At 38.1% G+C, this 24,408-nt stretch overlaps 1 protein-coding gene across 2 annotated transcripts in view; it reads right to left on the reverse strand.

Moving 5' to 3' along the window:
- Positions 1 to 17,287: 17,287 nt before the first annotated feature.
- Positions 17,288 to 24,408, reverse strand: part of LOC121370094 (cilia- and flagella-associated protein 61-like) — a 92,266-nt gene continuing 85,145 nt past the window's right edge. For both annotated transcript variants that reach the window (XM_041495196.1, XM_041495195.1), the window contains one exon: positions 17,288 to 20,723. In XM_041495196.1, the coding sequence (XP_041351130.1) occupies positions 20,583 to 20,723 (141 nt within the window). In that variant the 3' untranslated portion in view covers positions 17,288 to 20,582. The remainder of the gene's footprint in view (positions 20,724 to 24,408) is intronic.

Genomic DNA, 24,408 nt, shown 5'->3' on the forward strand with positions numbered 1-24,408 from the left:
ATGGTGTGTGGTTAAATATTAACATGACCCAGTGAATGGAAATATTTTATTTGCATGCACACGTGCAGGAATTGATGCATTGGTGGGGGGGATTTATACTGGTGAGTGAAGTTTATAAGGGTTTCCCCCGGAAAATATATGGACAAAAAGTAAATTTGTTTGAGCTTGGGAGGGTTCGACCCCAAATTCCCCCCTCCCCCCAGCATACGCGCCATATTTGTGTATCGCGCAATGTGCCACTTCACCTGTAATGCACAAGATATAATGTTTGATGTAAAACCATGCTATAGATGATTCACCAATCAAAGTGCAGTGTGCTATTACAGAGGCGGATCTGGGGGGGGGGGGGGGGGGGGGCAGGGGCTCGGTAGTTATAATTTTATTATATACTCTTCAAAAAAAGTAGGGGAACTCTAATAACAATTTCCAATTGCCAAAATTGTAAGGTTTATTAGCTGTGGGGAATGGTTATATGATAATAGTGAATTAATTGGGCAAACATTACAACCGGTAGTTCAGTATTACAGTAGGTTTTATGACCACCAAAGATCTTGAAAGGACGATTGGGGTCAGAAGTGAAATTTGAAAGTTGACTTTTTTTGTCAGTTAATCGCAAATTCAAACAATAAAAATGACTAAAAACAAAACAATAACAACTGTATGATCAACAGAATGAAAAAGATTGACAAAAATAATGTTCCACAGTGATTAATGGACCTTCCTGGAAATTGTCAAAATCGAGAACGACACCCACGCACGTGTACGGGGCAACTGCGTGATGCATGTGCAAACTATGGAATGTGTTTCGGTATGTTGATAAACAGACCTGGACGTTCTTTACTAGAATGTCTGTGGTCAAAACGTATGTTCGGTCTAATAGAGTTTCCCTACTTTTTTTGAAAAGTATATATTAATTTCATTTTTGTACGATCCCCATCCAAAACTCCCCCAAAGTTCCCTTGGCATTCCACCCCATGTCATTGGGGCCCCCATTAAATGGATTATCTGGAGCCGCCACTGTATTACATCTGTACTATAATACACAAGGTATGTTTGATGTAAAACCATGCTATAGATGATTCATCAATGTGCAGTGTGCTATTACATCTGTACTATAATACACAAGGTATGTTTGATGTAAAACCATGCTATAGATGATTCATCAATGTGCAGTGTGCTATTACATCTGTACTATAATACACAAGGTATGTTTGATGTAAAACCATGCTATAGATGATTCATCAAAGTGCAGTGTGCTATTACATCTGTACTATAATACACAAGGTATGTTTGATGTAAACCATGCTATAGATGATTCATCAAAGTGCAGTGTGCTATTACATATGTACTATAATACACAAGGTATGTTTGATGTAAAACCATGCTATAGATGATTCATCAATGTGCAGTGTGCTATTACATCTGTACTATAATACACAAGGTATGTTTGATGTAAAACCATGCTATAGATGATTCATCAATGTGCAGTGTGCTATTACATCTGTACTATAACACACAAGGTATGTTTGATGTAAAACCATGCTATAGATGATTCATCAAAGTGCAGTGTGCTATTACATCTGTACTATAATACACAAGGTATGTTTGATGTAAAACCATGCTATAGATGATTCATCAATGTGCAGTGTGCTATTACATCTGTACTATAATACACAAGGTATGTTTGATGTAAAACCATGCTATAGATGATTCATCAATGTGCAGTGTGCTATTACATCTGTACTATAACACACAAGGTATGTTTGATGTAAAACCATGCTATAGATGATTCATCAAAGTGCAGTGTGCTATTACATCTGTACTATAATACACAAGGTATGTTTGATGTAAAACCATGCTATAGATGATTCATCAATGTGCAGTGTGCTATTACATCTGTACTATAACACACAAGGTATGTTTGATGTAAAACCATGCTATAGATGATTCATCAATGTGCAGTGTGCTATTACATCTGTACTATAACACACAAGGTATGTTTGATGTAAAACCATGCTATAGATGATTCATCAATGTGCAGTGTGCTATTACATCTGTACTATAACACACAAGGTATGTTTGATGTAAAACCATGCTATAGATGATTCATCAAAGTGCAGTGTGCTATTACATCTGTACTATAACACACAAGGTATGTTTGATGTAAAACCATGCTATAGATGATTCATCAATGTGCAGTGTGCTATTACATCTGTACTATAATACACAAGGTATGTTTGATGTAAAACCATGCTATAGATGATTCATCAATGTGCAGTGTGCTATTACATGTGTACTATAATACACAAGGTATGTTTGATGTAAAACCATGCTATAGATGATTCATCAAAGTGCAGTGTGCTATTACATCTGTACTATAATACACAAGGTATGTTTGATGTAAAACCATGCTATAGATGATTCATCAATGTGCAGTGTGCTATTACATCTGTACTATAATACACAAGGTATGTTTGATGTAAAACCATGCTATAGATGATTCATCAAAGTGCAGTGTGCTATTACATCTGTACTATAATACACAAGGTATGTTTGATGTAAAACCATGCTATAGATGATTCATCAATGTGCAGTGTGCTATTACATCTGTACTATAATACACAAGGTATGTTTGATGTAAAACCATGCTATAGATGATTCATCAATGTGCAGTGTGCTATTACATTCGTACCTTAATACACAAGGTAACGATTGTTGTAAAATCACAATATATGATACATCTTTTTTTTAATATGGACATTTACATGTAGGTAGGCCCACAATGCACCGCAGAGATGAAAGAATTCGTCTGATGTTTGAAACAAGAATAATATTACTGACGTTTGATTTTGAAAAACAATGAAGAATATACCGTGAAATGAAGGCTGCGATGATAAATGATTTAATTTCGTATGTATAAATGTGTGATTGTACATAACAAAATTATAACAGGGTAGATGCACATGGATATGGTTAAAACAAAGTGTTTAACGACAACACTTGATTACATTAATCGTCGACTAGTATAGCCCGTCCCATCCTTCTAAAGAAGTATTTTTTGTTAATAATTTCAGTTTCGTTTGACATAAAAATAAAAATAAAAGTGTTTTGGAAATAACATAAAAATACTATTTGTGTGTGCAAGTTAAAAAAAACAATCGGCTCAGAAATAAATAACGTAGTAAATTCCATAGTATGACGTATCTCAGTTGTACAGCGCTCGCGTGATGCGCGATCGATCTCGGATCGATTCCCGTCGGTGGGCCCATTGGGCTATTTCTTGTTCCAGCAAGTGCTCCACAACTGGTGTAACAAAGGCCGTGGTATGTACTATCCTTTCTGCGGGATGGTGCATACAAAAGATTCCTTGCTGCTAATCGAAAAGAGTAGCCCATGAAGTGGCGACAGCGGGTTTCCTCTCTCAATATCTGTGTGGTCCTTAACCATATGTCTGACGCCATATAACCGAAAATAAAATGTGTTGAGTGCGTCGTTAAATAAAACATTTCCTTCCATAGTATGAAAAAAGGCGTTATTTTAATGCATAGTCTTCTCAGGATATCCGCTGTATTTTTCCGTTCGCGCAGCTAGCGATGTTTTACATGCAATTTCCCACAGGCAGGACAACACATACCACGGCATACTAAATCCCATTTGGGGGAGGGGCACTGATTGGGACGGGAGTAAAACCATGAGTCTGCTTAGTGGGTTTAATCCATATGACCCAATCATCTCTGGCTCGTTTCCAGTCAGTAGACCACGACTGGTACATCAAAGGCCGTGGTATGTATTATCCTGTCTATGGGATGGTGCATATAAACGATCCCTTGCTGCTAATCGAAAAGAGTAGCCCATGAAGTGGCGACAGCGGGTTTCTTCCCTCAATACATGTGTGGTCCTTAACCATATATGTCCGACGCCATATCACCGTAAATAAAATGTGTTGAGTGCGATCGTTAACTAAACCATTTCCGATCATCTCTGGAGACTGCTCTACCGACTGAGCTAAATCTCGCACGAGATATTCTACTAGGATACAAAATAAATCCATTTACAGCAGAAACTCGTTGCATCAACTATTTATTGACGAAGATTAATATTTTCCCCCCTCTTTACGTTTGTCGTGGTTTCAGTCCATAAACGAACGTTGATTTAAGAGAGTCATTCTTTGTTTGTGTAGTGGGCTGGTCAAGTACTGCGTTACTCTTCACACCGATATGCTGGCCATCAAATGAACACTTGACTTGAATTAAAAACAAACCAGGCTACATCTGATTAAAGCCAACGCAAATGCGTTGCCATTAGATCCTATATACCGGTAGATAATAATAAATTAATGGGGTAAGAAAAATAAAGAAAAACAAACATTGGCTATAGGGAAGGAAGGAAATGTTTTATTTAACGACGCACTCAAACATTTTATTTACGGTTATATGGCGTCGGACATATGGTTATGGACAACACAGATATTGAGAGAGGAAACCCGCTGTCGCCACTTTATGGGCTACTCTTTTCGGTTAGCAGCAAGGGTTCTTTTATATGCATCATCCCACAGACAGGATAACACATACCACAGCCTCTGATATACCAGTCGTAGTGCATTGGCTGGAACGAGAAATAGCCCAGTGAGCCCATCGACGGGGATCGATCCCAGACCGACTCCACATCGAGCGAGCGCTTTACCACTGGGCTACGTCTCGCCCCCTAAATAATAATAAATGAATGGGGACAAAAAGTAAGAAAAGTAAAGAAAACCAAACATCGGTTATAGGGTGTCAAACAATGGTAACAATACAGATACAGGCTGTTGAAAGTTTAGAGCTGTTAGTATCTTGAATAACTTTGCATGACAAATGGCAGAATGAAAATAATCAAAACAAAAATGGAGACATACATACAGGGCCAAGATGGCCCACCCACCCACCCACACACACATACATACATGAGGGAGAGGGGGATGGTTATTGAGAGAGAAAGAAACCGACAACAGAGAGACGGGATCAGACCGAGAAATATGGAGAAAGCGGAGAAAGCGAGAGACACACAGTGAGAAGAAGAAGTCTTAACATGGCTGTCGGATCATGACTGGATAAAAACAGGAACTGGCCAATAGGTTAACAATTAAACTTTATTAGCAACATCATTATATTAAAAGATGTCATTCTTTCTGTATTATTCTATATTTTTACTCCCTAACGTCTTGTGATGTCAAGTCGTGCACGTGTATATTCGGAACTGATGTCTTTTAATCCTTGAAGACCCCGTAACAACAATAACAACACTGTGTGCAGCCCTTGGGTGTCCGTAACCAGGTTCTTATCTCGACCAATATTGGCGCTCAATAGTTTTGAATAAATCATAGGATATTGCAACACCATTGTTTTCCGGTTAATCACAAGAGGCTAATTTAATCTAGCTGTACATGTAAGAATCAATACATCTTGCGTATCGACTCACGTCTTGCGCACACGGTGGATTGGAACATTGATGAGTGGAAGTGTTTTTAAGATTGATTTTTATAGTTCTGTTTACATGGTGTAAAAGGTTGCGTTCCTAAAACATAAGCAGGGGGATGGCAGCCGTCCTTCTAGTGCTGGAGCAAAACCTCAAAATCGGGCAAAAAATTATACAGATATATATTCGGGCAAAATGTGCTAACCAGAGACCTTTTTACCATGTATTTCCATCATTCTACCCTCAGAATCTATAATTTATTTGTAATCTTATGTATAAATGTGTAATAGCTGTTTGGTAGTAATGCAAATATGAATAAATATTGTTATCCAGATTGAGATCCAGATTTTTTTTTTTTTTTAATTCGAGCAAAAGCCAGCCTGCTCCCCTACAAAAATGGGAGCACATATTTAAAGGTCCGTGTTCCTTTTACAGAACTGTAACCCTACCATACCTTTTTGTTTAAAACTTACAGTCTCTAGCTTAGAATATTAATTTCTGTAATTCCAGTGTATTGTTGGCTACAGAGGTGGATCCAGAGGAAACATGGAGCCAGTCCCCGCTAAATATATTAAAGGGACATACCCTAGTTTTTAAACACTAAGGCATATTTTTCACTATTAGAGACGTTTATGATCACTGCAATCAAACTTTACTGGTATTTTATTGTTTAGTTTATCCATTTCCGTACAACCGAAGTGTTTCTGGTCATCCTGGTGTTTCTAATACCACAAAATGCATTTTTTTCATATTTTTAAAAACGCACGTGTGTCTGAGAAGTAACGATTATTGAGTCGCGTTTTTTGTATATTTTTAAGGGTATTTCAACGTCACAGACTCTTGTTTCATTCTGTTATATCCAAATATGTTGCAGATTTGTAAATTAACGAAACTTAGTGTCCATGTTTACGGGTTGAAACTAGGCCCTTTAAAGTTCCTGTCCTGGGGGTTTTCTGGCTTAACAACAACAAAAAATCCATTGGGTTGCTCTTTTTTCCTTAGTCTCCACCAAAAAACTAAACTGTCTCTGGTTGGCTGTCTTTCTGTTTATATGAACAAAAGTCAGTGTTTTCGTGTAACCGTTTGGCGCGCGTCACAATTTGAATGCCACCTGGAACGTTTGCTTTGGTTTCGTTTGGTTTCCAGTGCACCACGACTGGTATATCAAAGGCCGTGGTATGTGTTATCCTGTCTGTGGGATGGTGCATATAAAAGATTCCTTGCTGCTGATCGAAAAGAGTAGCCCATGAAGTGGCGACAGTGGGTTTCCTCTCTCAATATCTGTGTGGCCCTTAATCATATGTCCGATGCCATATAACCGTAAATAAAATGTATTGAGTGCGTCGTTAAATAAAAAATGTCCTTCCTTCGTTTGGTTTGTGTGTGCGTGTGTGCGTGTGCGTGTGCGTGTGACTACATTTTAGAAGGAAGGAAATGTTTATATTTAACGACGCACTCAACACATTTTATTTACCATTATATGGTGTCGGACATATGGTTGAGGACCACACAGATACTGAGAAAGGAAACCCGCTGTCGCCACTTCATGAGCTACTCTTTTCGATTAGCAGCAAGGGATCTTTTATATGCACCATCCCACAGACAGGATAACACATACCACGGCCATTGATATACCAGTCGTGGTGCATTAGCTGAAGCGAAAAATAGCCCAGTGACATTTTAGAAATGCACTCCAAAGAATCGTTAGGACTATTGGCCATTTAGAAGAATTTGACTCACAAATAAAAGTATTTACTCATTTTGAAATAAAATTTGAAACTTTTTGCATTGGGAAATGAATAATGAATTTGATGTTGATTGTGCATTCAGAAATAAACAGCATGCGACCAGATGTGGAGAATTTAACATCTCAGTGGCGGATCTAGGGGGACCCCAGGGGCCCGATGCCCCCTCCCCCTACATTTTGCGACAGTTATATGTTTTTTGTTTTTTGTGGGGGGTTTTAATGTTGGAGATTCCGAAGAATCCCTTTGGGAATGTACGTGGCGTTCGTCCACATGTCCCCCCAATGGATTTCCTAGACCCGCCACTGCATCTCAATAAAAAAAGAGAGTTGTAAACCAAAAATAGCCTACAGTCCCATCGCAAAATACATGCACAACTACATGTAACTAGATGGCTTGAGCTACTGGTTAAATCAAACCGTTGTTGTCAGTCCTGTGACACGTGTAAATGGCAGTTTGTTGGTAAACAAACCGATGTTCGTTTCATTTTGTGAAAATTCACACCCAATAACGACTGGCTGTAACGGGGCAGGCTTGGATCCAGTCGTAAGCTAATCGAAACATCAGCGACATCCAAGCCTGAGAGCGTCGCTATGGTAAACACTTCAGTTACACCTGACCACATAGTCCGAGTGCTCTTCCGTTCGAGAGCTAGACGGACATTTGGAGAGCGATCGTAACCATCTAAATGTCCATCTAGCTCTCGAACGGCAGATAGCTAAACTCCGCATTCGGAGAGCGATCGTAACCGTCCGAATGTCCGTCTAACTCTCGAACGCCAGATAGACGGATATTTGGACAGCGATCGTAACCGTCCACGTGTCTCAAATGGCAGATAGCTGGACGGACATTAATTTTGGAGAGCGGTCGTAACCATCTAAATGTCCGTCTAGCTCTCGAACGGCAGATAGCTAGACGGACATTCGGAGAGCGATCGTAACCGTCCGAATGTCCGTCTAACTCTCGAACGACAAATAGCTAGACGGACATTCGGAGAGCGATCGTAACCGTCCGAATGTCCGTCTAACTCTCGAACGACAAATAGCTAGACGGACATTCGGAGAGCGATCGTAACCGTCCTAATGTCCGTCTAACTCTCGAACGACAAATAGCTAGACGGACATTCGGAGAGCGATCGTAACCGTCCGAATGTCCGTCTAACTCTCGAACGATCGTAACCGTCCGAATGTCCGTCTAACTCTCGAACGGCAGATAACTAGACGGATATTCGGAGAGCGATCGTAACCGTCCGAATGTCCGTCTAACTCTCGAACGATCGTAACCGTCCGAATGTCCGTCTAACTCTCAAACGGCAGATAACTAGACGGATATTCGGAGAGCGATCGTAACCGTCCGAATGTCCGTCTAACTCTCGAACGATCGTAACCGTCCGAATGTCCATCTAACTCTCGAACGACAAATAGCTAGACGGACATTCGGAGAGCGATCGTAACCGTCCGAATGTCCGTCTAACTCTCGAACGAAATAGCTAGACGGACATTCGGAGAGCGATCGTAACCGTCCGAATGTCCGTCTAACTCTCGAACGGTAGATAGTTAGACGGATATTTGGTGAGCGATCGTAACTGTCCGAATGTCCGTCTAACTCGAACAGCAGATAGCTAGACGGACATTTGGAGAGTGATCGTAACCGTCCATGTGTCCGTCTAGCTCTCGAACGACTGAGTACTCGGGCTGCTGATCCCACAAAACGGAAGTTGACGAATGGCATGGAATGTCATGGAAAGAAAACGAACTGGATGATGTAACCTAAATGGAGTTTCGGTTGAAGCCATGACACCCTCCTCAGTCATACCTTTTGTTTTTCACCACCGCCTTTTATATTTGTCCGTCGTCCATAACACGCGTCAAGACATTGTGGGTGCCCGCCTACCCACCACTAATATAGATTCGTGGCTATGCCAGAAGTAGCTCGAGCACTCTGACTGTAAGAGAGCTAGACGGACATATGGAAGGTTATGTCCAAATGACCGTCTGGCTCTCTTACAGTCGGAGTATTCTGGCTACGCCAGGAGGTAAGATAACCACTTTGTTTGTGTCTCTGGCACAAAAGGGATCCCGATATGGCTACAGACCACAATTAATTACGCTATATGTTTATATATAGCCTTAGTGGCTATAACATTTTTAATATCAGCAGGCCCATGGATTTTGGTATGTACCTTTGCCTGTCTGGGGGACACATACTCTGAAAAGGACAACCCCTGTTGTCCAGCTCTTTCTCCGAGGATGGTTTAAACAAACACACCCTCTAAACCTGGCCGGATTACACCCATTTTACTCAAAAAACACTACTTTTGCATGGGCTTGAATTACCACAAACAAGTCTTAAATGTCAACAAGTTACACATTTTTAGAAACTACATGCTTTCCCCTGTAAACTTCACAAATCGTTGCCACTTCATAGCTGTCTGCCATGAAATAATCACAGTCAAACAGCAGACTACTTGCGCGGACAAATTTCCGGATTTTCGACAACCAAATGGGAAGATAAATGCAATCTGAGGCCATATTGCAAAGTATAATGTTAACAGGCATCAGTTAATTCTGTAGCCCACACCTCGCTTAATCTTTGAAAAGGCCTAGTCAAGTTTAAATGTAGTCCGAAAGAACGTAGAAAGTGTGGTTCTTAAGAAAATTATTGACTGAATGTGCGCCCTGCACTAGTCTAAATGCTTTTAAAAATGAAATTATTTTCGAGATCATCGAACAGCTGGCCTCATTCAATAATAGCTCGAGTCACCTCCAATCCTACCCCTTATTGATACTGATATGTGGGGTAATCAATATCAACAAGGGGTAGGGCTGGAGGTGACTGGAGCTAATTCAACAATATATCATAAATGTTTTGGTTATGCTCGTCTCACCCAACAATATATTATAAACCTTTGAACCAGAATAGAATAGAATAGATGTTTAACGACACATCAGCACGAAAACCTTTGAACCAATGATCTGAAGTTTACTACCAATCTAATTAAAATTAGCTCCACTATTACATGTGGATCTAACACCAGCCAGTTGGAGCTCATGTCCACCAATCAAAACCTTACTTGCAGAATCCGGCCAGTGATTTAAAAATAACTTGAAAACATTCCGAATTATCCTGAGGGTATACATGTTTCGTGTGAATTACGAATGCCTTAAAACATGTTTTATTTTATAAAATAAATAATTTGTAATGTAAAACTGAAGACTGATTTTATTTATTTATTTTTTTATAAATAAATAAATAATTTTTAATGTAAAATTGAAGACTGATAACCCACCCCGTACGTATTGGTATGGTTCGCTGTACTGCGGCCACTAAAATAGACTCGCCCGATATTTTTAGAATTTGTATGCTCCCAAATAACGTTATAAAAGGCGAAGTGTGATTGGTTAATATTTAAATTATTATTTACAGACGAAATGTTACCTGGACATTGGGGACTACGCAGTGTTGTTAGTTTTAAATCACAGGCAGGATTCTGCAAGTAAGGTTTTGATTGATGGACATGAGCTCCAACTGGCTGGTGTTAGATCCACATGTAATAGTGGAGCTAATTTTAATTACCGTTAGATTGGTTTACTACCTGCCAAATTTGCATCTAAATATAGTATACAGCGTGAAAGTTAACTGGGAAGCAGCCATAGTTTACATTTGCAGCAGCTCTTGCATAAAAAAAATACTATTATGTAAAACCACAGTGTAAGGAGCTGGGGGGGGGGGGGGGGGGAATTATAATATAATACATAAAATCAAGGTAAGTATTTTTTTAAACTTTGTATAGAAGTCAAAGTGTTTTTAAAATTTTACAATTAATTCTGGATGTAATTTAAACGATTCCAAAATATTTGGCAACAGACTGTGGTTTTACATGAATATATATAAATAATATTTCCATATACTTACCATTTGTGACACCCAATAGCCGATATGTATTTTTGTGCTGGGGTGTCGTTAAATAAACATTCGTTCATTCATTCTATAACGGAAGAACTGTAATCCAGTAATACAATCAGAGGGTTGTACCTATAGCTAGGAAGGAGAACAGGAGGAAGTTACACATCCCTAAAAATACGAAAATGTACCCTTTTTAGCATCATAATACTCTTTTTGTGTACGGTATCTTGAGAAGACTATATTACTGTACCCGGATTCTTTTTACTGCCCCTCTCTTCCCTCCCATTATTTAAGCTGGGTATGGTCTAGACCAACCTAATGCTCTATCAGTTATTGGGGTAGGGGCAATCTGATTAAAATTAGCTCTACTGGTCTCACCAGTAGATTTAACAGCATTGCGTGAACTCCCATGTCCAGGTGACATTTCATCTATAAATAACAATTTAAATATCGACCAATTGCACTTCGCCTTTTATAGCGTTATTCGGAAGCATACAAATTCTAAAAATATCGGGCGAGACTATATATGCAATAGGCAAACTTATTGGTCTGTTTCAACATTCCTAGTCTGAGCTCGTCGCGGTAAGATGTGTTTGTTTCGCTTGTGCACACTGCACGTGCTTTTGCGGCTCGACTTGGGGATCCTTCACTTAGTTGTTTTTGTCAGCGAAGTGAAGTTTTGTACTGGGATGTATGCGGCCATTGGAACTGATTGAACGCTGGAACGCTTCTCGTTTCGACAGTCTGCACCACCAGGTTGGATTCTTTTTTTAGCGAGATTCCTTGCCTCCACGTCATTTCTCCGTCTGACTATGTTGACTTTTTTTTTTCGTGACTCGTATGACGGCCATTCTGCAGAACGCCACGGTTGTTCGCGTTTAGTCTCTACGTGTCCGAGCCTGTCCTAGCAGCACTGGAAGATTGACCGCCCCACTCTAAGAAGAAATAGGAAGCGGGGTCGGCCCCTACTACTCTTTTCTAGACTTTACTTTGTTTTATTGTGATATCACCTCGTATCCTCTGGAGTCGGGCCCGTCCGCACCACTATACCAACCCATGACGACTGGACTATACCCTAGTCTGATTCTCTCTCTCGTTCAGACGGATCCGGCTTCTCGAGACCTGTATTTCAGCACAGCACTACACTTTCAACGTCTATTGACTGTCAATCTAGGAGTTTTCTTGACAGGATGCAACCCATCTCGTCCCTACAAGCTGTGCACCCTAACGGCCTTAACGAGGCCACTCACGTGGACATGTAGATAGGGCTTTAAACTTTTAGACCTTCGTTCAAAAGTTTATGTCGAAATTACTTAATTTTTTTAATATTATTAAATAGTCCGATCCTCTCTTCTTTCTCTTATTTATTTTTGGACTGTCCTTCTAAAATGCTCCAAATTATATGAATATTCGACCGAGCAGTCAATTCTTTTTATTTTGGCTTGTAACTTTTTTCTCTTTTTTTAAAAAAAATTCTATTAACTTTTTTACTATTTGCTATTTTCAAAATTCTGCCCATTTTCAACTCTACCTCCCCTCTCCATCCCGAGTCAGGCCACCGATTTTATCTAATTTCTTTTTGACCACCCGATCTAATCTAGCGACCAAATTTAATAAGTAGAATTTTCTTTATTAATTGTATTAATTAAGAGATTCGCATCAAAATTTTAAAGGCCCACTATTTAATTTTTGGATGTAAATTTCAAAATTGTCCGCTTAATTTTTTTCTATCCCGGGACAAGCCCCAGGCTATCCAGAGACAGGCCCCGGGACGGACATGCTCGAAACTCTAGTGGTATATGAGCATGTAAAAATTATTCGCACTCGCACGCACTCAACATTGGAAAAAAAACAAGGGGAAAAGTGCATCTATCTCGATGCATTTTTAACAGTTTTTAACAAAATAAAAAATATATTAAATTCAGGGGCGGGCGCATTTTTCAGGTACGGGCGGGGACGATCACCAACTATTTTTATTTTTATTATTTGGCCTAAGTGAAAAATTACCAAATGTTTGACATCCATTAGCCGCCGATTTAATAAATTAATGTGCTCTAGTGGTGTCATTAAACAAAATAAACTTTATCTATCAGTTATTAGCATAGGCGCCTCCAGTAATGTTTCAATGAAAGCCTATGCTCAATATTAAAGGAAAAACAAAACTGCGCCATGAATTCTCTTCCTCGCCAATCATGCCCGATGGAAATTCTGGTAGGCTTGAGAAAATAAAAATACATATGGTCGTTATCCCCTACCCACTTTGACACCAAACGTTCTGCTTTGGTACAGTGCAACCTTAACACATGCTACCTTGCAACTAATATTGAATGTACGGTTAACTTTAATATCAAATTGTACCAAACTCTTGAGATAATCATTTACTGAACGTGGTAACAGTTATCTCCCTTTAACTTAAGGACAATGAAAAGGCATCGTCTGCTGCCAAGTCTGCTCTGAATTTACCCTCATGTCAGTGTTGGTGTACCCTATAGTGATTTTAAATATATCAATCAATATATATTTTCGGCTTGGCAAAGCAATTGGAACAGTGTGGCTGGCCTCAGACCACAATTAATTTCGCTATATGTTTCTATATAGCCTTAGTGGCTATAACGAAGTATAACATTTTTATTATTATCAGCAGGCCCGTGGATATTTGTATGTACCTTTGCCTACCTGGGGGACACATACCCTGAAAAGGACAACCCCTGTTGTCCAGCTCTTTCTCCCAGTATATTGGTTTAAACAAACACACGCCCCTGCGCGTGCTGTAACCTCACCGTGGTGCAGGGGTGTAACATTCTCTTTGAGAATGGCCAATACAGCACAAATTGAAGTTTAGAGTAAAAGTCAGTATCTATCTGTGATATATACTACTCAAAAGAATTTAAGGGTCAGACGATATTTTCGACATTATTTTCTGAATGTCAATTATATTAGCTAGACCATAATGTCACGCATGGTATTGTTCCATTTTGACGAAAGTGGGTCTAAGCAACACATAAATGAATTAAAATCCACTGTCATTGACACTGTCGACTAGTTCTAATGGCGAAAACATGCTTACATTTGCACCTAGATTAGGGCGAAAGCGAAAGGTCTGCTAAGTGCCCATAACTTGCTTTTTCACAAATCGCTTCATTTGCACGCTTTGCACGCTTTGCACGTGTATTCCATGTTCCCAATGCTGAATTTCCGTATAATTGGAGCTTGCGTTTGTGTACGGTAAACACTCCAAATTCGACAATGGTACGACTTCAACTGACTATCGAAGATCGAGGAAGGGCTATTGCTTGGCTTCAGGATGGCAATACGCAAAGAAATGTTGCTCTGAGACTTGGTGTCAGTCAGAGTGTCGTTGGCCGACTGTGGCAACGGTACCAAGCAACGAATTCTGTTCGAAATCGTCCACGTTCGGGAAGACCCCGAAGCACTACAAATAGAGAGGACCGCTACATCACCAATATGGCTCTACGTCAACGCACAACCACTGCACGCCGATTACGTGACAATCTGCGGACTGCGACTGGAACTCGAGTGTCTGATCAAACCATACGCAATCGTCTGAGAGCCAATAATCTACGCTGCCGTCGCCAGGCTGTTCGACCACCACTCCTACCACGTCACAGAACGGCCAGACGTCACTGGTGCACGCTTCATCTGCGGTGGCAACGTGTTCAGTGGGGTCGAGTGATGTTCACTGATGAGTCCAGGTTTAGACTCCAGTTCAACGACGGTCGGGTTCGTGTCTACAGACGTCCTGGGGAGCGCTTCGCTGACGTTAACGTTAGACAACGTCACCGGTTCGGTGGTGGCAGCCTCATGGTATGGGGCGGTATCTCTATCCACCACAGGACCCCCCTCTATGTGGTGGATGGCAATCTGAATGGAATCCGCTATCTGAATGAGATTATCCGGCCGTTGGTTCTCCCAGGCCTTCAGCAGATTGGCGGCGGGGCAGTTCTGCAGGATGACAATGCCAGACCCCACCGCGCCTGGGTGGTAACAGACTTTCTCAGACAACAAGGTATCGCCAGGATGGATTGGCCAGCATATTCGCCTGACTTGGCCCCAATAGAGATGCCTGGGACGAATTAGGCAGGAGAGTTCGGGATAACCATGCCCCTCCGGCCAGCCTTCATGATCTAAGTCAACTTCTTATGGCAGAGTGGCAGGCCATTCCCCAAGAGTTCTTCAGACGTCTGATCAACAGCATGAGGCAACGATGTGTCGAGTGTATTCGCGCCAGGGGTGGATTCACACGCTATTAAACGAATGTTCTAATGTGTAAAATCCATGTTTGACAACCTTCAACTTTGAAAGAATGTCATGTGACTTTCTTGTATACAGTGACGTTTATTTGTGGTTTTTTGTAAATATGGAACAATAAAAAAAAAAAATTGGTGTAGTTTACATCATCAATCTAATACACTCTGAAACTTATTTGGTTATAAATTTTTGACCCTTAAATTCTTTTGAGTAGTATATATTTGTATTTGTATTTTTGCACAGTTCTTTACACTGTTTTTATTTATATCTTGAATTTTTCTGTTGATGTTGATCATCACCTTGTTTGTTTCCATTACCATAGTTTGACACCCAATAGCCGATGTATTTTTCGTGCTGGGGTGTCGTTTAACATTCATTCATTCAAACAAACACACCCTCTAAACCAGGCCGGAGTACTCCCATTTTACACAAAAAGCAGTACTTTTGCATGGGCCGGAATTACCACAAACAAGTCTTCAATGTCAACAAGTTGCACATGATCTCCCCTGTCACTTCTGTCAAATAGTTGCCACTTCATAGCTGTCTGCCATGAAATAATCACAGTCAAACAGCAGACTACTTGCGCGGTAAAATTTCTGGATTTTCGACAACCAAATGGGAAGTAACTGTAATCTGAGGCCGGCTGTGAACAAGCTTCATTCCGTCAAGGTAGTCCTGGGAGAGTGGCAGTCCTCCTACAGCCAGTACAGGCGGTGTTGGTGACAAAATATATTTGGTGACAGAAGTGTGGTGGAATCTTTTAAATTCCTCCCAGGATTAATTTTAAAGTTTTTAAAACATTTTAATTTCTATAAAGTTTTAAAATATATTTACCTCGATTTTTGTATCGGATTGTACTTTTCCCCACAGCTCTTCAGGGTGTCTGCCAGAGGGTAAAACAGATATGGTGACATCCCCAAATTTGTTAGCAGACTCTATTTTTTTTGTTAACCTTTTGATAAAATGAATTACTCTTATCATTACTGAATGATTTTCTTAACCCTAACCCTGAACTTAACCAATTTTCCTTCTGGGGTAGGCCCCCCATACCCCACTGATTGTGGTTGCATGGAGTTCCATAGCACCATACCCAAAAGGTTTTCTGGCAGAAACACTTCTTTTTACACAGTATTTTACATAATTATATACTTTTTATTCTTAATTGTAAATAATCCTATTTATGTACTTACCTTTGTTTAACACCCAATAGCTAAAGTGTATTTTTGTGCTGGGGTGTTTTTAAACATTCATTCCTTTATTCAATCCCTTTGACTTTAATAAAAACTGTTTATATTGCACAGCAATGATTCACATGCCAAAAAAAAGGGGGTCATACACCGTGACTGGTATATCAAAGGCTGCGGTATATGCTATCCTGTCTGTGGTATAGTGCATATAAAAGATCCCGTGCTACTAGTACTAATGGAAAAATGTAGCAGGTTTCCTCTGATGACTACAAATAATAACTACCAAATGTTTGACATCCAATAGCCGATGATTAATTAATCAATGTGCTCCAGTGGTGTTGTTAAACAAAACAAACTTTAACTTTTAACTTTTTCATCAGGTACATGATCCAAAGGAATGCTTATCAACAATTTGTTTTATAATGCTAGACATGACTATAAATATATATTGTCTTTCATTTAATCTCACACAGATCTGGTGAATATGTTTCAATGAACCATCATAGTCTAAGAACCAGTGGTTGAGAGAAAACTAATTTTTCATACAAGATGTCAGATAAAACAGACTGCATGTATTATTTAAAATAAGCAAGAACAAACAAACCACAAGAAAGCCCAACAACATAAATAAATTCCCCATCCTCAAAGTACTCCCCACCCACATGACAAAAAGAATCCAAAAATAAAATAACTAACTAAATAACAATAATAATAATAACACAAAGGTAAGTGCAAATACTTAATTTATTATAAATCTCAATCAAATACTAGCATTTATTAAACAAAAAATATTAAACATTACTCTTTGTTACTTATGAATAATTTAGTTTCAATTCTGAATATTATCTTATTAAAACAAAACAATTTACATAAAAAATATACATTTTGTGTATAGTCAATTAATTATTAAGCACAAAAAGGAGTGTAAAATGGGAAAACATTTAATAATAATTATGGAATTGATATATAAATTATTTAGGTATTATAAATACAAATAAATACATAAAAAACACAAATAAAACTATATATCACAGATGAATTTCTGGCAGGAAAATGATAATGAAAAAGTCTTTTAACAGTATTACTGATACATCAATCAACACATTCTATAAAATTATATAGAACAGCAACAGAACAACGACACAAAACACAGTTAAAGGCACAGATCCTCAGCAACATCCTATTTTGACATTTAGCATAATCCATCAATGTCAAGGAATACATACTGCATGTTCAAACATTTATAGCTTGAATCTTTTATCAGGGGTGGGAATTGGTGAACTGTAAAAAAGAGGAAATCTAGAGAGGTCCCGGAAATTCTTGAAATCCTAGGTTAAAATCTGTACCATCTGACACATTTTGGAAAAAAGGACGATTAAAATGCTAGGAAATGCAATGTTCCATGAGAGGAAAACATCTGATCCGAGGAGAATTCCCACCCCTGTTTTATCCAAAGATTTTCCTTTTTCCTTTAATAATTTTTATGATGTGAGAACAATATATCTCACTCCTCAAAAATGTTTTTGTTTTATCGATTCAAATATATTAATAGATGATGAGACCAATGGTACACATAACTTAGACATAACACAATGAAATCAGTGATCACAACATTGTGAAAAACAGAGATAAAATACATTTATTTACAGTGAAAACTAATATCCCTTCCTTTTTTTTTAATTCAGGAATAAAAACATATAAGGCATGCTACAATAGTATTACAAAAATTATACTCGTCAAAATATAACCCCAAGAAAAGTAAATCACGATCAAATGTTAAAGACAATATTATTAATACAGTGAAACCTCACTATTGCGACCATCAACAGGACTTATTAAAAGTGGTCTTAATAGTGGGGTGGTCCTAATACCGAATTACCAACATTATCATTCAAAAAGATGATTGTTTGGTAAATATTCATTGTAAATTTTATGTTCCACCCTCCTTTTCGATTGCCATCAGTAATGTGTAAACTGATAAAATTACTTGGCGATGACGATGTATTCACATTTACATTGAAATGCAAGAATAATCAAGTGTCAAACCTGCTTCAGATATTTGTGACCTTGGACCCGTTCTTTTTCTTAATTATTACACAACAGAATTAACAACTGTCTGGACAAATGACACCCTTCAACGTTTTAGGACATCCACTGCCCTAAAGGTAATACAAACGTGAATTCTGTCTCACTTGACTGATCACAGTTAATCGTCGCATTTGTTGTCAGTTTCTATGAAAAATAAAGTACTAAGATGGTATAGCATTTGTTTTCATATAAACATTATTGTGTGCAGGTTATACAATAAAATGAATGTGCGCTGTACCTTCCAGAAATTAACTATGACTTCCCAGTTCAAAAGTAATACCTTTGTCTTTCAAACTAAATACATATAAGACTATTTAATTGCTAGTTTGAACAACACATATACCTGCAATTAACACCATAGCATGGACAACTAGGTGAGATTTTACCACATTATTTATCACATTATTTGTTGTTTGTCGCTTATATGACATGACAAGTAAATGCTGTGGTTGTATTTCTGGAGTCCAAATGCACTGAAAACGACCATTGGGTCTGACTTTACTAGTCTTATTCCTTAATAGCGGTGTGGTCTTAATACCGGAGTAGTTTTGCTATAAAATAATAAGGAAATACTCCGGTCTTTAAAATATTGGTCCTTATAGTGGGGTGGTCTCAGTACTGGAGTTGTCGTTAGGTGGGATTTTACTGTACTATTAACACAGTTTTGTCTCTCTTTCTCTTCTTTGTTATTTAAATCACCCTATTTTCTGTTGTTGTTTATTTAAATCACCCTATTTTCTGTTGTTGTTTATTTAAATCACCCTATTTTCTGTTGTTGTTTATTTAAATCACCTTATTTTCTGAATTTTATGATTTTTTTCAATTCATTCCTAATACATGTACAATGCTGTTGATGACTGCTTTTTGTTTTGACATTACCCAAATAAAATAATATATATATATAAATATAGATACATGGACTTGCTGTTTGTGTAATAAGGATTTATAAATAGCATATCATTAAATTAAAATTAAAATTTAGTAGTGGGATGTACCCAGTGGCGTAGCATGGGCGGGGCTACCGGGGCAGGTGGAAGGAACTCGGGGAGTGCTAACGGTCCACTGGTTAGGGGGAGCAATACTTGCCTTGCCCCGGGCGCTGGCAACCCACGCTACGCCACTGGATGTATCACTTCTTAGTAAGATGTATTACTTCGATACAGACCAAGATGTTTTCAACACATTTTATCCATTATGTACATATTTACATATCCAATGGTGTAGCCAGCATGAGGCAGACGAGGCCTTGCCTTGTCTGGAATTTCCTCAGATTTATTTTATTTTTCACATGACACTGATATTTATTTTACAGGTCTGGGTTTGCCTCAGCATTTTTTCTTCTCTGTTTACGCCCCAGATACCAAACAGCAAAAGCACTTCTTAAGAAAACTGAATGCCTCTATTTTTATCAGTTTCTTTTTTAAAATCACCCAATTTTATCTTTTTATAAAATCATCCTAATTTGTAAAAAAAAATTGTATATCACAGGGTTTTTTTCTCTAAATTTTATTCATGTTTTTTGTGGGGTAAATCACCATATTTTCAAATTTTCATAAAATCAATCTACTTTCTGTTTTAACGTCTCTTTTTCGTTTTTGTAAATCACCTCTTTTTTCAGTTTTATGAAATCACTATATTTATTCCAATTTTATCAATTCATTCCATTTTCTTTTTTGTAAATAACCTCTTTTTTCAGTTTTATGAAATTACTAGGCCTATATTTTTTCCAATCTTATCAATTCCTTCCATTTTCTCAGTTATAAGAAATCAATCATATTTTTTAGTTTTAGAAACCACCATATTCTCTCAACACATATAAGAAACAAAAGAGATATAAACTTCTCCCCATGCAGTATCCAACACATCAACAGTTCACTGTTTTACTGTGTTCACAAAATGGTGTCTCATGTCCAGTGGTCATGTTACACGATCACTACACCATCCCTGGCTTGGCGTACATCGTCAGGTGGTAGTGGTTGTAGTTGATGAAGCTCAGCAGTCGAGTCTCCACGGCACGCTTGGCCCCGGACGCTGCATATGCATCATACAGCTCCTTCCTCTGTGCAGGCGCCATCTACAATCAAAGAAGACATGGATTAACAAATCTGAAAACAAATACACTGAAACCTCTCAAAACCAGACCCTCTGTAAACTGGAATTTCCTCAAAAGCAGCCATTTTTTCAAAGTCCCTTTATAAATATTAGTACAGAACTTAAAGGAATGCTAAAGCAAGGCTTTTGTACTGGTATGCATATTCAACGATACATAATGCACATTACTGCTTAATATCAACAAATATAATCGTATAGTTAATTAATAAAATGGTTAAATGTGACAGCTATTATATATAACGGGCGCAGCCATTTTGTACCATCCCAGTGAATACGCCCTCTGGCGACCTGGTGGTTACGTAATACCTAACGTGTCACGTCAGGAATTAGTCTTCAAACTGAAGAAACAAACCATACCTGATTTTTGCGGATGCATTGCAATATTCTGTAATAATATACATCCCAGTAACACAGCAACGTGGTTTATTTTTCAATACAAAATAAACCACCATTGTCAGCTATCTGGGCTGTGTGTCCAGGACAGAGGGTTAGTTATTAGTTGGTTAGTGAGAGAGAAGAGGGTGTAGTGGCCTTACACCTACCCAATGAGCCCTTAAGAACTCGCTCTGTCGGTACCGGGCTGCAAACCCTGTACCTACCAGCCTGTAGTCCGATGGCTTAACCACTACGCCACCGAGGCCCACGTACTGAAATAATAGTTGGAGTGTTTTCTTGGTTAATTGGTCTTTTCTTTCCATAGCCTGTACCTGTGGTTCTTGATTGGCAGGTGCATATTTAGACGGTCCCCATACACTGTGTCTAGACACAGTAAAACAACGCGCCTCTTTTATTAAGATCACAGGGTATTGTGTGATAACCTCAAATCGTAATAGACTTTACCAGCCATCCAGCTTTATTACTGTAAGTAATTCTGTAAAACCCTTGATTAAGTAGACTTTCCCCATCTAAAGTCACAAAACTTACCAATTATGTAGTCCCAAAGAAAAGAAAATTATCACTTGGGTATCGTGAGTGGTCGTTTTTGCTCGAACGTATTTTGAAAGAAAAAAATACTATAACTCCATTTCGTTATATTGATGCAAACTGAAATATATTTAGTTAAATAGTTTATTATACTGTCATGTCATTTATGTTGTTTTACAAGTCAGGTTGATGAAAGCGAAGCGCCTTGTCATAAATTAGAGCGCCGTATGTCACAAAAACTAAACAAAATGGCTGCCCCCAGTTGGCAGGAATAATCATGGTTTTTTATTAATTTTAAAATTACGCGTTTTTCATTTGTTAAAGTGTCAGTATGTGTTGGTGGTCCAGGTATGCATCTTTCCTTCACATAAGGCTCTTGTTGGAGTTTAGTCTATCTTTAACCTCTCTAAAGTGGGTTCCTCTGAAAAGCAGACGTTTTAATAGTCGGAAGGGTGTCCGGTTTAGATGGGTTTCACTGTATATGTATACAAATGAACATAAACAGAGATATCCATATGAGTATAGACTTGTCAAACAAAGGCTGGTGCCAAGTCTCCTGCCGAATCCATCAGGGTGAACAGGTCTGGTGCTGATATATCTATAATACATGTATATATTCAAACTTTCAAAGGTCTCTTACTCCTAAGGTTCACAGCTACCCCAGAAGTCCATTCCAACCCGTAAGCCATGTTGCTATTGCATGCACACATGTGCAGGAAAAACAAGCATTCTAAGAGTACTGTTAAAGCAATACTTGTCCCTTACCAGGCCCCACAAATTTTCATTCCTGTAAAGTTCAAGGGCCATCACTCTGTCAAAATGGATAAATATGAGTTATGACCCTTGAATAAATTTCCATGAAATTCAAACTTGATCTGGTTACAATTCTGTAAAAAAAATGGGCCAATCCCCATGAAGCTATACACAAAATTTCAGTTCAATATCTTAAGACATTGTGAAAAAACAACGAAAACGAAAACAGTATGACAGACAGAGATGACATATTATTGGGACGATTTGGCGATTACAGACCAATAACTTTCTCAGTACTAAATATGATGATGTGGTAAACATACACAATAACGTCACATAGTTTAAAGAGTTTACCTTTACAGCTATCGCTTTTTATAGTTAAAATATATAGTATTATAATATAGTATTGTCATAAAATGTTATTTTAATACAATTTATTGCATATATTTTAAAAGAATAAACAAAACTTTGGTTTTTTAATTATCTGTGAGCATGAATAAAATACTAAGTTATAGCAATACTCAGAACATTATGTAAAGTAGTTTACATTGTTTCTATATACCTGATATGTTTGGATATCGAAAATAAAAGGCTTTTACAGGAGAAAAAAATAGCAGGGGTAATAAATAGAATAACAAACTATTGACCAATTATTATTAACTTTAAGCTTGTAACAAGTGGAAATTATTTCTCTTGGAACATAAATTATGATAATACCTGATAACTCATTTATTATCCTCTATATAAATTGCTTGTTTGATATTATGATATACTGTTACAAGATTACACACACAGTGTTTATTACCAATTTTTTTCAATCTATATGGTTGATATAACCAGTGATATATATACAGTTGAACCTGTATATAACAGTCACTTAAGAATCCTGGCAAAAGTGACCATTATGGCCAGGTGGCTGTTATATACAGGTAAAGGAAAACACAAGTATCAATAGTAGTAAAAAAATATATAATAAGAGAGAGAGAGAGAGAGAGAGAGAGAGAGAGAGAGAGAGAGAGAGAGAGAGAGAGAGAGAGAGAGAGAAATGCTAGTTTTACTACATAAACACGTTATTTAAAGCATCAATGTAATATGTTTTGTTGAAACTCATTCTATTACTTTTTGAAAAAAGTCATTTATCTTTGATTGCTTTCCACTGCATTCTGCTACCTGTTAAAGTAATGCACGATGATTATACATCAACCAAAGGGTCAACTTGCCAATGTGTAATTGCTGAACACACAAATTGGCAGATTGTCGGAACTGCTTGTCTGGCTAGCAGCAATCACACACCTTGGAATACACTACCTGTCAGTGTCGACGAGTCGAATATATATGAAAGTTCAATGCAAGCCTTACTTCAACCAATAACAGGTCGCTTTGTAAATTAAATGACCAACCATATCATACAGATATAAGATGTAAATGACGATTAATGATGCACTGGAGCATGCATCTGTTTTATTTCAACTTAAGTAAAACAATAACTTTATAGTGTGACGGCGCAGGTCAATACAGGTATATATCTTGTAGCTGTTATGGCAAGTTCAACTTTATAGTGTGACGGCGCAGGTCAATACATGTATATATCTTGTAGCTGTTATGGCAAGTTCAACTGTCCATTTTGGACAAAAAATAGTGGTCACTGTAATTTTGTGGCTGTTGTAATTTTGTGGCTTTTATAACCATTCATTTTTGTCCAAAAATAGTGGCCGTTGGCCGCAACGAACAGTTGACCATTATATACAGGTAAAATAAAGAAGGAAATGCATTGGGTGGGATTTATGGTGGTCATTATGGACAGGTGGCCATTATATACAGGTGGCTAATGTCTTCAAACCATAAGAGCTAGACTACTCAAGAGATTTGTTTTTTCTTTTTATGGAACATAACATTATTTTTAAGACAAATAAAAGTGTCTTTATGGCTAATTAAATTCTCTTTACAATAAGAGCAAATTATCTTTATCC

This window comes from Gigantopelta aegis, chromosome 4, assembly GCF_016097555.1.
Source record: "Gigantopelta aegis isolate Gae_Host chromosome 4, Gae_host_genome, whole genome shotgun sequence".
NCBI lineage: Eukaryota > Metazoa > Mollusca > Gastropoda > Neomphalida > Peltospiridae > Gigantopelta > Gigantopelta aegis.